The sequence below is a fragment of the Bos taurus genome, chromosome 7, assembly GCF_002263795.3.
Source record: "Bos taurus isolate L1 Dominette 01449 registration number 42190680 breed Hereford chromosome 7, ARS-UCD2.0, whole genome shotgun sequence".
NCBI lineage: Eukaryota > Metazoa > Chordata > Mammalia > Artiodactyla > Bovidae > Bos > Bos taurus.
The window spans coordinates 31433022-31446845 of NC_037334.1; the positions used below are offsets into that span (position 1 = coordinate 31433022).

Below are 13824 nucleotides of genomic sequence, written 5' to 3' on the forward strand. Positions count from 1 at the left end.
TGATGGAACAGAGAACAGATGAGAAGCCTCATCATGGCAATGATAGGTCCTAAGCCAAGATCTGAGGATGAGAACACAATTACTTGAGGGTAAGATGAGAATTACAATTCTCATCTTTCTCCTGCGGGGAAAATATAGGATAAGAGATGATTTTGTGGAGATCTGGGTAGAAGGAAGCCCATCCTCAAATGTTTGATGCCAGACAGAATCTGGCAGGTTTCATAGTTCTCATACCTAGAGCAGAGTGAGGCAGGGTGAAGGAGAGCAAAGATGAAGCTAGGCAAGGTTGCCAGGGGCCGATTCATTTGAGGGTTTTATTGACCACAAAAAGGAGTTTGGTTTATATTTTAAGTGAAATGGGGTATTCTTAGGGGCGTTCCACAGAGAATAAAAGGGTCTGTTTTACATTTTTTATAATTTTATTTATTATTTATTTATATATTGGCTATTTAATAAATATTTATATATTTATCAAATTTAAATAATTTTATTTATTTATTTATTTATAAATATATATATTTATATATTGTCTTCACTGCTTTGCTAGAACAGGTGCTATTCTTTGTCGTCACGGTCCTCAGACTTCTCATTGTGGTGGCTTCCCTTGTGGAGCAAGGGCTCCAGGCACACAGGCTTCAGGAGCTGTAGCACACAGGCTTCGGAGAAGGCAATGGCACCCTACTCCAGCACTCTTGCCTGGAAAACCCCATGGACGGAGGAGCCTGGTGGGCTGCCGTCTATGGGGTCACACAGAGTCGGACACAACTGAAGCGACTTAGCAGCAGCAGCAGCAGCGGCATACAGGCTTGGTAGTTGGAGTTCACTGGTTTAGTTGCTCTGTGGCATTTGGGATCTTCTTGGACCAGATTTAAATCCTTGTCCCCTGCATTGGCCGGCAGATTCTTATCCACTATCTACCAGGGAAGTCCAACTTTATATTTAAAAATACATCTTTGTGCCTACTTGGTGGAAACATGGGGTGGTAGAATTGATGGTGAAGAAAGAAGTGAGACTAGTTCATGGTTGTTAACTCAGATGAAATGTAAGGGTGGCTTAAGTCAGGGCTTCTCAAACTTGAGGGCTTCCCTTGTGGCTCAGCTGGTAAAGAATCCATCCGCAATGCGGGAGACCTGGGTTCAATCACTGGGTTGGGAAGATCCCCTGGTGGGAATGGCTACCCACTCCAGTATTCTGGCTTGAGAATTCTATGCATTGTATAATCAGTCCATGGGGTCTGGTCACAAAGAGTCGGACATGACTGAGTGACTTTCACTTTCACCTTCTCAAACTTGCATCTGCACAAAGGATTGGCCTGGAGAGCTTGGTAGGATGCAGATTCTGATGTGGGAGTCTGGAGCAGGGCCGAGTCTGCATTTCTAACAGGCTTACGGGTGGTGCTGACCGTGCTTGGTTCTGGCTCCAGATCGCACTGTGAGACGCGAGGGCCTGAGCAATCAGTGCCGTGGAAGGGTCTGGATTTTTGTAGATGATTCTTTACTGCCTCTGAGAATCCTTCAACTATGAGATTCTAGTATCCTGTTTCTATTACATGACTTTCAAATTTTTTTCTTAGGGGAAGAGTCAGGGCAAAGGAGCTAAGTGGACAAAGCGCGTCCGTTCATTTTAAATAGGAAGAAAGAGCCCACTGGGAGACTAAAGAAAAAGGATAAGCTCTCAGCCAGAAGTGGGGTGCTCTCTGAGATGCTGAGAAACTCCAAAATCAGTAATGATGCTCCCCTCCCCAGTCATACCATTGCTGTGATTGTGAAGGCGGGGCAGGGAAAATCCCTCCTCCCTTATGATGGAGTGACTTCTGAGGAGGAAGTCACCTGGGGGCTGCACAAGGTCAAAAGCACTCAGGTTCTGTACCAGTTTTCCCATGACCCTGGGCTTCATTTTTTCCCCTACCTCCCTCCATGATGCTTATCTCCCTGAGTTCTCACCCTTCCTTACTGGGATTCCCTTGAACTCTTTTCTACCAAGAGGAGATTTCTCCACCAGTTTTGAGTTCAGTAAAACCAAAATGGGGGGATGAGACTGGGTCTCTGCCCTGAATTTTTCTCCCTCTCTGACAATGCCTCATTCCTGACTTTCTTAACTGCACAACCTTCTAGACAATCAGGGAGGTGCAGGGCTTATATCCATGGCTAAGCAAAGGGAAGAAATATTCAAGTAAAGAAGGGGAAAAGATGCAATGTATTTAATCTCTGCCACTGCCAGCCCTTTACATTATTTTTGACAAGAGTTTTATTTTTAACTTCTCTATCACCCCCTGGTTCCTATCTTTCCCTGTACTGACTTCATATTCTTTCTTTCAGAAACATAAGCTAAATATGGGGTTATGTGTTAATCCGTAAGTGTTAATGGATTAAAAGCAGACAGAGGGGGCAGCTCTGTTTTCCTAAGATCTGTGGTTCATTCAAAGTGATGGCCATACACATTTTGTAACAGCAGAAAAAAGCAGTGGATAAAATGGCCCTTACATCATGGTGACAACCATACAAAAAATACGCCTCATGAAAAAATGCTAGAAAGAAATACAGTGATTTTGTTTTGGTGGCATGGTTAATTGTAGCTTTTACCTACCATTTAAAAAATGAATTATGTCACCATTATAATTATAATTTTGTTAAAAAAAATAAAAAATGACTAACATGCTCACCTATATGCTTTACTGTATGTAAATTTTTACTGTGGTTAAACAAGACATTTGTCATAAATGTCAGATTCTTTGCCATATCAGGTTGAAGTGTTCATTTTCTTGCCTGAGATCTTAACAAATCTGTTTCGCAATTCTTTGAGTTCATTTTATATTAGATCATGTGAAATGGATTAGTTAGCAGGCTTTCAATTTAAACTTCTATACCAACTTTCGTTTTCATGCTTTTAGGGAAACCTTAATAATATATAAACAGGAGGTTTATATATTTAGCATCATTAGCTATACCACAGCAGCACTGAAAGGATAAATTTCATGTCAATATATTATTTTTGGTGCTAGCCAAATCCTTGAAAAGTCTTAGAAAACCATGGATTTTCAAATGTTCAGGGTTTTTTTTTTTTCCACAAAATTTGCATGCACAAAGGCTAAAAATATAGCAAATTCATAAGGTTTCTAAATAAACATCCAAAATGACTTTTACCAGATACTAACTGGTTCCAAATAGGAAAAGGAATACGTCAAGGCTGTATATTGTCACCCTGCTTATTTAACTTCTATGCAGAGTACATCATGAGAAACACTGGGCTGGAAGAACCACAAGCTGGAATCAAGATTGCCGGGAGAAATATCAGTAACCTTAGATATGTAGATGACACCACCCTTATGGCAGAAAGCAAAGAGGAACTAAAGTGCCTCTTGATGAAGGTGAAAGAGGAGAGTGAAAAAGCTGGCTTAAAGCTCAACATTCAAAAATCGAAGATCATGGCATCCAGTCATTACTTCATGGCAAATAGATGGGGAAACATTGGAACCAATGATAGACTGTTGGGCTCCAAATCACTGTGGATGGTGACTGCAGCCATGAAATTAAAAGACGCTTACTCCTTGGAAGGAAAGTTATGACCAACCTAGATAGCATATTCAAAAGCAGAGACATTACTTTGCCAACAAAGGTCCGTCTAGTCAAGGCTATGGTTTTTCCAGTGGTCATGTATGGATGTGAGAGTTGGACTGTGAAGAAGGCTGAGCGCCGAAGAACTGATGCTTTTGAACTGTGGTGTTGGAGAAGACTCTTGAGAGTCCCTTGGACTGCAAGGAAATCCAACCAGTCCATTCTGAAGGAGATCAGCCCTGGGATTTCTTTGGAAGGAATAATGCTGAAGCTGAAACTCCAGTACTTTGGCCACCTCATGCGAAGAGTTGAGTCATTGGAAAAGACTCTGATGCTGGGAGGGATTAGGGGCAGGAGGAGAAGGGGACAACAGAGGATGAGATGGCTGGATGGCATCACTGCCTCGATGGATGTGAGTCTGAGTGAACTCCAGGAGTTGGTGATGGATAGGGAGGCCTGGCGTGCTGCGATTCATGGGGTTGCAAAGAGTGGGACACAACTGAGCGACTGAACTGAACTGAACTGAACTTAAAAAAGTATGATTTTTCTTTACTCAAATGGTCATACCAGTGATCTTCTCTACTATTTAGGTACTGAAATCCTTTCAGTGTCTCTTCTCAAACACACCCCAAGGCCATTTATTACTGTTACATAACCAAGTTTCGCAACCTTAGCACAACTAAGTTCTCCGATGCAAAACTGCATTAATATTTATCTGCCTTCTTTCATAAGAAAATTATATGAGCTGAGCAGATACATACTTGTAAGAATCACGAGACACTTAAACCATGAATTGAAACAAATGTGTATTTGAGTGTCCAATTAATTAAAAGAAACTCAAAGTCAATGAAATTGAATACATTTGATTTGAATACCATATGTCGATTTAACGCATTTAATCCTCATATGGAGGAAATGGAGAATAGAGTTAACACTCCCTGCCTTATTCTGTCGTCTTTCTCTACACGAGGAACAGGGATTAAGCAGAGAAAACATGCAAATGTTTTACAAATAACTCTCTCTTACAGGTGCAAAATTTTCAGACATAACATCCTTGGTGCTAATCCTTGCCTCACACCACTAGCCACGCACGGTTCCTGAGATCGCGACTATTCTTCAGCTGTTAAACTTCATAGGGGCTCTGCGGTCAGTAGACTTGCCTTCAAATGCGGAACTCTGGGAAAAGTATTTGTTCTCTGTGAGTCTCAATTGCCTAGTCAATAAAATGGGCATTTATTTTCCTTATCAATAAAAAGACCATTAGTATAGTCTTTCCTGTGAGAATAATTTTGAAAGTAAAAGTGTAAAGTGTTTGTTGACCAGTTATGTGCAAATCTTTGCAACCCTATGGGCTGTAGTCTATCAGGCTCCTCTGTCCATGGAATTCTCCATGTAAGAATACTGGAGTGGGTTGCCATTCCTTTCTCCAGGGGGATCTTTCTGACCCCGGGATCAAACCTGGGTCTCCTCATCTCAGGCAGATTCTTCACTGTCTGAGCCACCAGGGAATTATTCTGAGGACAAATAAGCTGTGTTCAGAAGACCTTGCCTAATACCTGGTACACTGAGCACCTCAGACATACTGGGAGAACTCAGTAATACCTGGACAACTCCAAAAACACCAAAGTTTGTTCTCAGGCGCCTAAGTCCTAGTTGTTCTTCTTCCTCCTGCCTTCCTCTGGTATCTGCAATTTCTTCACATTTCTTTTCAAAACCTTTTTTGCTGACAAAAATTCTGTTTAGTCATACAGTGGCTCAGACTGTAAAGAATCTGCCTACAACGTGGGAGACCTGGGTTCGATCTCTGGGTTGGGAAGATCCCCAGGAGGAGCACAGTTGACAGTATTACCCTGTCAGGGAAAATACAGATTTTAATAGGAATCCATGCCTTTGGCTATGGGAAGGGCACTCAGATCAGACTCGTGGTGTCGGTGAGCAAATGGAAGGCACAGGGGGCCTGCCCCAGACCTCTGGCAGCACTCGGCCATTCGCATTTTCAGAGTCCATGTGGAGCTGGCACAGGGCCCAGGGATGCAAAGCGGGTAACCCTGGGCTGTATGTCTCATGGAGAAGCTTCCAAGGGCCACCAACAGGGTTCATCTGAACTCCTGCTCTTCTCGGAACACTTGGAAAAACAGGCAGAAAGGACAGGCACTGCTTGTGCCTCTGCAGCCCACTAGGGGTGGCAGGAAAGGTGTGTGCTAAGTTCTGAGGCTGATCAGTGGGGCTGACAGGTTCTGATCAGATCACACATGGGGAGGCCTCGGGTGCAGTTCTGGGTGCACCACTTTTAAGAGGGATGCTGATAAATGAAACGTCCACAAGAAAGCAAGAAGCCTGAGCAGGACACACTCAAAACTGGGGAGGGAAATTTTAGTTTGGAGAAGACAAAACCAAGGGTGAATGCCATCTCCAGACACTTAGTGGCAGCACCCTTGCCCAGGAGGAACGGTCCTTCTCTACGATTCCAAAGGGAAAATCAGGTATCAGGATGGACATCTGAGGGCCGCTGATTCTGGCTGAACAAAAACTAACCACTGATTTTGGCTGAACAAAAACTAATCTCTGTGAATAGGTGGCTTTGTGAGACTGTGAGCTCCCCGTCACTAACATGATGGGGTATAGGCTTGGATGATCCCATCAGCATAGTAACCATCACTTTCTAAGATCTGATGGGTTTGGAACTACAGTAGTATTACTTTTAGCCTTTTAAAAACTCACTTATAAATAATCAAAACATTTTTCATTTAAATTTAAAGAAAAGTTGAAAGAATAAAAAAAGTACAAAGAACACATGTATACTCTTTACCCACATCCATCGACTGTCAACATTGTACCCAACTGCTTTTATTATCTGCTCTTTCTCACTTTCTCTCCTTTTTAAACGACATGATTTTTAGGGATCCTTCTTCGAGAGTTATGACTCTAGGCTTCCTTCCAGGTAATAGGAATTCAGAAAAATTGGGATTCTGTTGGCAGTGCTCTTAAGAGGTCTTAGCATAAAACCTGAACTCCACGTTCCTTGACTCACAGGGCCCTGTAGAGTTTGACCCTCCCTGAATGGCTCCCTGGCCTCATCCTCATTTTGATCACCCCACCCCCCACCCCTCCACAGCCATACTGGTTTTCTTTTTCTTCTGCATCCACTAAGCTGATTTCTGACTCAGAGGCGCTGCACTTGCTAGTTCCTCTGCCTTGAATGCTCTCCACTGGCTTTCCCATGGCTGGGCCCTAGGAACACTCCCTGATCCCCAAACTCTTCTCTCTTCCCTACTATAAGTTAATTTGTCACAAGCCTCACATCACCTCATCACTATTGGGAATGATCTGGTTTATGTATTCATTTGCTTGCCTTTGTCTGTCACCCCCCAGGATGTAAGTACTTTGAGAACAGGGCCTGTCTATACCTTGTTTATTACCCTGTCTTCAGTGCACAGGACAGAAAACACACAAGTTACTTGAGGAATGAATAAATAAAAGAATGAGTGGCTCCAAGAATAGCTATCTCATCAAAGACTTGTTAATACCAGGATGGACATTACTATTTGATGGCTTACACAGAAAGTGCCTAACGGACTTAAAGGTAAAGAGACACGTCTCTGTTGGGTGGGGTATGTTCACAGTCACTAGAAGTTTAGGGGAAAGTTCCCCCATCCAGAAGACGTGGACTTTTCTCAGGAGCCAATGTGTCTTCTGCTGCCATGGGTTCGAAAAGATTATCATAACAACGGATATCTGCAAGGGCTCCTGGAGCCAACTCCTCCCAGGTTGTTGAAACAAGAAAGACCTGGGGCTGGGATGGGGGGCCAGTGCGGGGAGCTGGGGACTATTTCTACATCTGAATGCCCATGGAACTCATTGAGACTGGCTCAGTTCTTTCAGAAAGGGAAGGTGAAAACTTTACTATATTGAGATTTCTTTCAAAGGAGTTCACAGATAATTCTACAGTGGTGCTTTGGAGAGATTGATTTTTCGTGTGTTTCTTTTTCTAAGATCGCTCTTGCTCTATTAGGAAGTGTTTTACCAGCCTCCAAATGGTCCATCAAATTGGAGGTGTACATGTGATCCCATTAAAGAGGCCTGAGTTTTTCCCTCAAACATTCGTTTCTTGTCAGGTCTAATCATTGGTGATTACCTTGAGCATTGGATGTTTGCTCTGGGTGAGTCTGAAGGCATCTGAACTTGAAATTGGCCTCCTTCTCAACCACAGAAGAAATCTGTAACAGCGCCTATTGTGGAAGTGGCTACAAGTCACATGACCTGGAGAAAAATGGAATAAACCACCCCTAGGAAAATTATTTTTAAAAGTTTCGGTTAATTCACTTAACTTGGTAAGCAAGAAAAACTATTTAACAAAGAACAAATTTTCCACTTCACTGGTGAGGGAAAATGCTAGCTTTTAAAGTTTTAAAATATCCTGAAATTAAATTACTATCCCTAAGTCTAGCTATCTGATAGTATAAGGAATGTATAAGAGAACAGACTCCAGAGACAGACTTCCTGGAGTTTGAATCCCAACTCCGTAATGTAATTGCTGTGTGACTCTGGGTAAGATAATTAACTTCTCTGCTCCGTGCCTCAGTTCGCCCATCCATATAATACAAACATCCTAATGGTACTTAGTTCACAAGGATTTTAGGATTGAGTTAACACAAGTAAAGGGCTTACAGCTGTACCTGGCACATTAAGCACTACTGAAGTGTTTGCTATTAAGTCTTCTTTCTTACTCTACATCTTCAACTTAAAAAAAAAAAAAAGAAAATCTTGTATCTCCAAAGTACCTTCAGATACATCACCTAATTTTGATACTAACAGTAGCCTAGCAACACTGGCAGAAAATTTTCTTTTTTATTTTATAGATAATGAGTCACAGGCTCAAGGTGGGATAGAGGGTAAAGGGTTGCATGCTAACTCAGATGGAGGTCTTGGACTCTGAGGCTGGGGGCCTGTCCACTGAATCTGCTGCCTTTGTCACTGATCACAGGGTTCAACTCTAAATCTGGGGATGGCTTTTAAGGAGGCACATTCTGATAAGCCTTGTGATCAAAGCCTCTGTTAACCCCATAGAAACTTGAGTGTGCTTGAAATTAAAAAAAAAAAAAATTAATGGAGGTAAGCGAAAACTTTCATTTGCACTTCAAACTATCTTCCGTGACGATTCTGACCCAGACAATGAAACATTACTTTCACTCACACAGAAAAACAAAGAGATAAACAAACCTAGATAGACGAATTATTTTCCCCACCTCATCTAAACAAACTGTCGATAGTAAACAAACGATCCAGAAGAAAAGTAAATAAGTTTTGTACAGTTGTTTCAGTTCAAAAGGCCTAGAATTCTCATAGCTGTATAGGTAGGAAGATCTATTTATTTTCAAACACAATGCACCTAATTCAAGGATTATCTTAAGTCTCCCATCATCTGCAGTTCTTAGGATTCTAGTTACTATCAGAGGTCCCGCTTTGGCAAGGTTAATGGTGATGCCTTAGAGTAATTAGTTGGAAAAATAACAAACATCATTTCATAGTTTAATGCTATGGTATCATTCCCATCAATATCCTTTTTTATTTTCATTTTTTGCCCATCACAGAGAGAAAAGCAAAGAGGCTTAATTTGATTTTCAGAAGGAAAAACAATCCTGAATGTACTTTTATTTTGGTCGAGGGTGGGGGGCGGTGCAAGGAGAAAAGGTCAGCCAGCTGGTTTTCATCTATATGCCATAATTCTCTGTTTAGTTTACACTATTAAACTCCAAAGCTTTGCTTTAATCTTAACTGTTACAGTATGCCTTACTGCAGATTCTATCATGTCGCATCCCTGATAGGATTTCAAACTTTGGCAAAGCACCATCCCCCAAGTTGGTCCTTGCCATCTGGGTAGTAAACGTATCCAACATTTTTTCATTGGCGCCTGCATCATTATGTTTTGTCACCAATGGTTTCTCGGGTTTGCAGTAAATTGCTGCGTATACTGTGGTTTGGAGCCACCACGATGATCGCCTACATTTATTTGTATACAACTGGGTCCTCATCAGGGCCTCCCTGTCCAGTTAGTCTCTGGAGGATGACCTAACATCTGTTTGTTGGGGGTGGGTGGTGAATGGAGAAGCCATAAAAGAAGAAGAAAACAGAAAGCAGGAGCAACCAATTTGATGGGGGAAGAGATTCCAGGAGGAGTCCCCCACACTCTAAAATGCAGGTTAAAAAGAGATGAGTGAAACTTACCTGATCTGTCTTCATTTTGCGAATCACATCTTCGGCACAGTTCCGGGATGGTCTTGAGTGATGTGACTGAATACTGAACAGGAAGCCAGAGGAAAAAGAGTGTAAAGTAACAGTTTAAAACAAGAGCATTACATTCACTCAACTGGCCAGAAAACCAAAACACAAGAAGTGATACTTGAGTACAACATGTATGTCCAGAAAGTCTAAGTTTACACTAAATGGACTGCTTGGTGATCTGGCTGTAGCCCAGACTCTACCTATAAACATGTAAGTAGATGCAGATTAAAAAGAGGTCTGGACAGTCCTTTAACAAATGAGGTGGGGTATAGCCAGCAGATATTCTATTTCTTCTGCTACTTGTGGAAGATGGATTTTTCTGAACCTTGACAGTTTCCAGAAGATGGCCATAATATTTGCACTCTGAATCCTAAGAGTGAATCTATGTATGGAAAAAAAAAGTCAAGAAGAGGAGCACCCGGCTTCCTACAGCAGCCAGGGTAGCCAGGATCCATCTCTCCTGAACTACAGAAATGTCCCTAATGCTGCCACAAATCATACTATGATCTCCATGGGAAATATCAGGATAATGCTATGAAAAGCGAGAAGAGCACGGTTCTGTTTGAAAGCTCATCTGTTTCACAGATAGATTAGTCTAAATTGAAAGAAACCACCCTTCAGGCTCTGTCCCAGCACCAACTTAGGGGCTGCTATCAGGATGATAGATTATGACATAAAGGGGCATAAAATCAGAGGAGCTACAACAAATGTAAAATCAATAGTTATAATGTATAGGAATGACATTTGATGCCAATTAATCTTTCTTTGGAGAAGGGTGTTTTAAAACAATGTAAATAGGATGAACTCTTTCTTTAATCAAAGGCCAAGTCAGGTACGGTCTTCAATCATACTTTAATTCATAATATATAGCTTCCTAAAAAGTTTACTCCGCACCTTTAAGAATGATGCTCTTATGTAAATGAGCATGGATTCTGAATGACTTCACGTTGCAAAACTGGGAGGGGGATTGAGAAAAACAAAAACATTTAATCTAAAAGAAAAATGATCACGAGAAGCTCATTAGGATTATTCCAGCATTACAAGTGAGGGATGTGTATTTGGGACACATTTGTCTATAGGAAGGTGCTTCAGTTAGCTTGACATTGATGGATGAAGCAGTGTTTACACTGAGCTCCCCCACGTCCCACCCCTGCACTTTCCATGAAGCATCAGGACAGCAAGACAGAGGGAGGGGCAGTTGGAGCTATTGTCAGTTAGCCAATTGCACATCACAAACAAATTAAATTTCCAGTACTTCCACGTGAAGAATGAAATCCCAGATGACTAATTAGAGAAATGACTCTTACCTGCCTGATGCAATAACATCCTGTTTATGTTGGCTATTCCTCAGAGACTACAGGTGTTTTAGCAAACCCGTTCACATCCTCCAGGGAAGGAGGACGGCCTCTTAAGCCAAAAATGAACTCCATGGAAGGTTTTCCCCTTTTACGTTAAGTTCTCTGGGTGTGGGAGGTAACACAGGTACAGAAGCATTTTTCTTGTTACTAGTAAGTTACCTTCTGTTTCTGGCCAAGTACAAGCTCTCTAAGGAAATCTGGTAGCTTCCTGAGGCCAGCTGGTACAGGTTAAATAATTACACAGTCTGTGATTCAATTAAAACTGGGCCTTTTGTTTCAGCTGCCATCAACCCCATGAAAGCACCCTTTGGCAAAGTCTTACCCTCTCTCTCTTTTTTCCCTGTTCTTCCGAGGCAAAATCTCAGACAGGAAATTTCAGATTGATCATGTTTAAATATAGTCAATGGTAAATTCAATAAGTTGCTCAGTGGGCCTAATGGTAAGTATTTGATTTAACTGGGTGTGCTGCTATCTGCATTTCCAGCCACATGCATCCTAACTGCCACCTCCCACCTGTCAGAAATGTCAGAACCTATGATTTATTAGCTGCACCTTCAGCTCCTCCAGAGTGATTGCAAAGGTCCACAGTATGCAATCACTTTTAATTTGATGAGGTTTCCACTTCAACAGCCCACAGGATGCCTGGTTGGTACAGGGACTGAGCTCCGGAGATGAGCCTGGCTGAGCCCCATCCACTGTCTCGATCTGTTTCACTTCTGGTGGCTCTGCCTCTCACCCACAGGCACACAGGAAGTCACTTTTGGGAAGGTATCTATCTTAATTCTTTGGGAATATGGCATTGTAGAAAAAGTCATGTGCTTGCTCCTGGTCATGGAAATAAATAGTAATTGAAGACAAAGATGATGTGTTGGCCAGAAAAATCAGTTTGGATAATTATAAGAATATATGGAATGTCAAATTCAGCAATGACTCTAACCTACACTGCAAACAAATCTATAAGAACACACGAGGGAAAAAAAAATCAATTTGTGGATTTGTTTCAGCAAGTATACTGCTCTTTGGATACAAGATAAAACTTAAGAGAGTGCCATACAGATGGTTAAGTTGTGATATGAAGAGATACAGCAGAAATCAAAATTCACAAAACTGACACAAAAAAATAATTTTCATATCTGGGAATAAGCAAACAACCCAGGAAATCTCCTTTCACAAATGCACTGTGATACCATCTGGGAGCTGAGAGGAAAGCTTTCCCAGGACGTCACCCGGGTTCACAGGACAGATGGCTTTTTATAAGGAGCTGTTAGGTCACCAGCCCACCTATTCTCAGGACAATGGCCAGCTCCCAGGGTAGCCATGACTGTTATTTTGGCCCTAAGAGAACGAAAGCCCCGTTTCTGTCCTGTGTCTTGACCTCAACCCAAGCCTTTATATTGTGTTCCCTTGATTCCTATTATCCTTGAGTGACAAGAGAGGAGAGGGGCCTTGGAGATGGCCAAAAAGTACTATATTTCCTATCTCTGTGTTGCATTCTAATTTTTTCTTTTTCTAAGCATCTTTAGAGGAAGCAATATTTTTGATTCAAACTTCTTTTCCACCCCTCCAGCATGCTCCAAGGAAAGCCCCCGCCAAAGACTGAACAGTTGCCTCCACTTCTTCCATGTCCCTGTGCATTCAAAGTTTAGTTTCCCCTCAGTTCCTTTACTCCAGGGCCTCCTTGCCTGCAACACTTTCTTCTGGCCGGGCAAATGCTACTGCTCCTCAAGGCCAGCTCCTCAAGGCCAGGGTTTCACAGAGTTCTACATTCTCTGTGAAACCCTGCCTGATTGCTTCAGCCCTGACTGAACATACTCTTCCTGAAAAATTAGTTAATTATTTAAAATTGAAGTATAGTTGACTTACAATGTTGTGTTCACTACTGCTGTGTATAACAAAGTGACTCAGTTTTATACATATACATATATACACACATTCTTTCTCATATTCTTTTCCATTGTGGTTTATCATAGGATACTGAATACAGTTCCCGCCAAGGACTTTGTAGTTTATCCATTCTACATATACCAGTTTGCATCTGCTAATCCCAAACTCCCAATCCAGCCTCTTCCAACCCCCTCCCTCTTGGCAACCACCAGTCTATTTTCTGTGTCTGTGATTCTATTTCTGTTTCATAGATAGGTTCATTTCTGCCATGTTTTAGATGGATGCAACTAGGGACTATCATGGGCTTCCCTGGTGGCTCAGCTGGTAAAGAATCTGCCTGAAATGCAGGAGATCTGGGTTTGATCCCTGGGTTGGAAAGATCCCCTGGAGAAGGGAATGGCAACTCACTCCAGTATTCTGGCCTGGAGAATTCCATAGACTTTATAGCCCACGGGGTCACAAAGAGTTGGACATGACTGAACAACTTACACTTGACTTCACTTCACTTTTCAGGGACTACCAGGCTAAGTGAAGTAAGTCAGAAAGGGATGCTTTTCTGCCCTTGAAAAGAAAACCTTGTCGTGTGCTCTGTCATTCCCCTGTGCTGTGTTGGCTCCCACATGTGCCTGAGGGAAAGGATGATGTCTTTAGTATATATGGATGGCACACAACAACTTATTCATGGTCTGAAATGCTAAGCTATACACACATATGATTAATCCTGGGACATAATATTATAGACGGTC

At 42.0% G+C, this 13824-nt stretch overlaps 1 protein-coding gene across 11 annotated transcripts in view; it reads right to left on the bottom strand.

The window, feature by feature from the left end:
• The window catches only part of SNCAIP (synuclein alpha interacting protein), a 258415-nt gene that overhangs the window by 52309 nt on the left and 192282 nt on the right, over positions 1-13824 (bottom strand). For 9 of the 11 annotated variants that reach the window (NM_001205778.1, XM_059888340.1, XM_059888339.1 and 6 more), the window contains one exon: positions 9780-9852. The exons of 1 other annotated variant lie outside the window; for it this stretch is intronic. In NM_001205778.1, the coding sequence (NP_001192707.1) occupies positions 9780-9852 (73 nt within the window). Of the gene's footprint in view, positions 1-7689; positions 7815-9779; positions 9853-13824 lie in introns of those variants that run through there. One more of the 11 variants, XM_059888343.1, reaches the window with a different exon arrangement.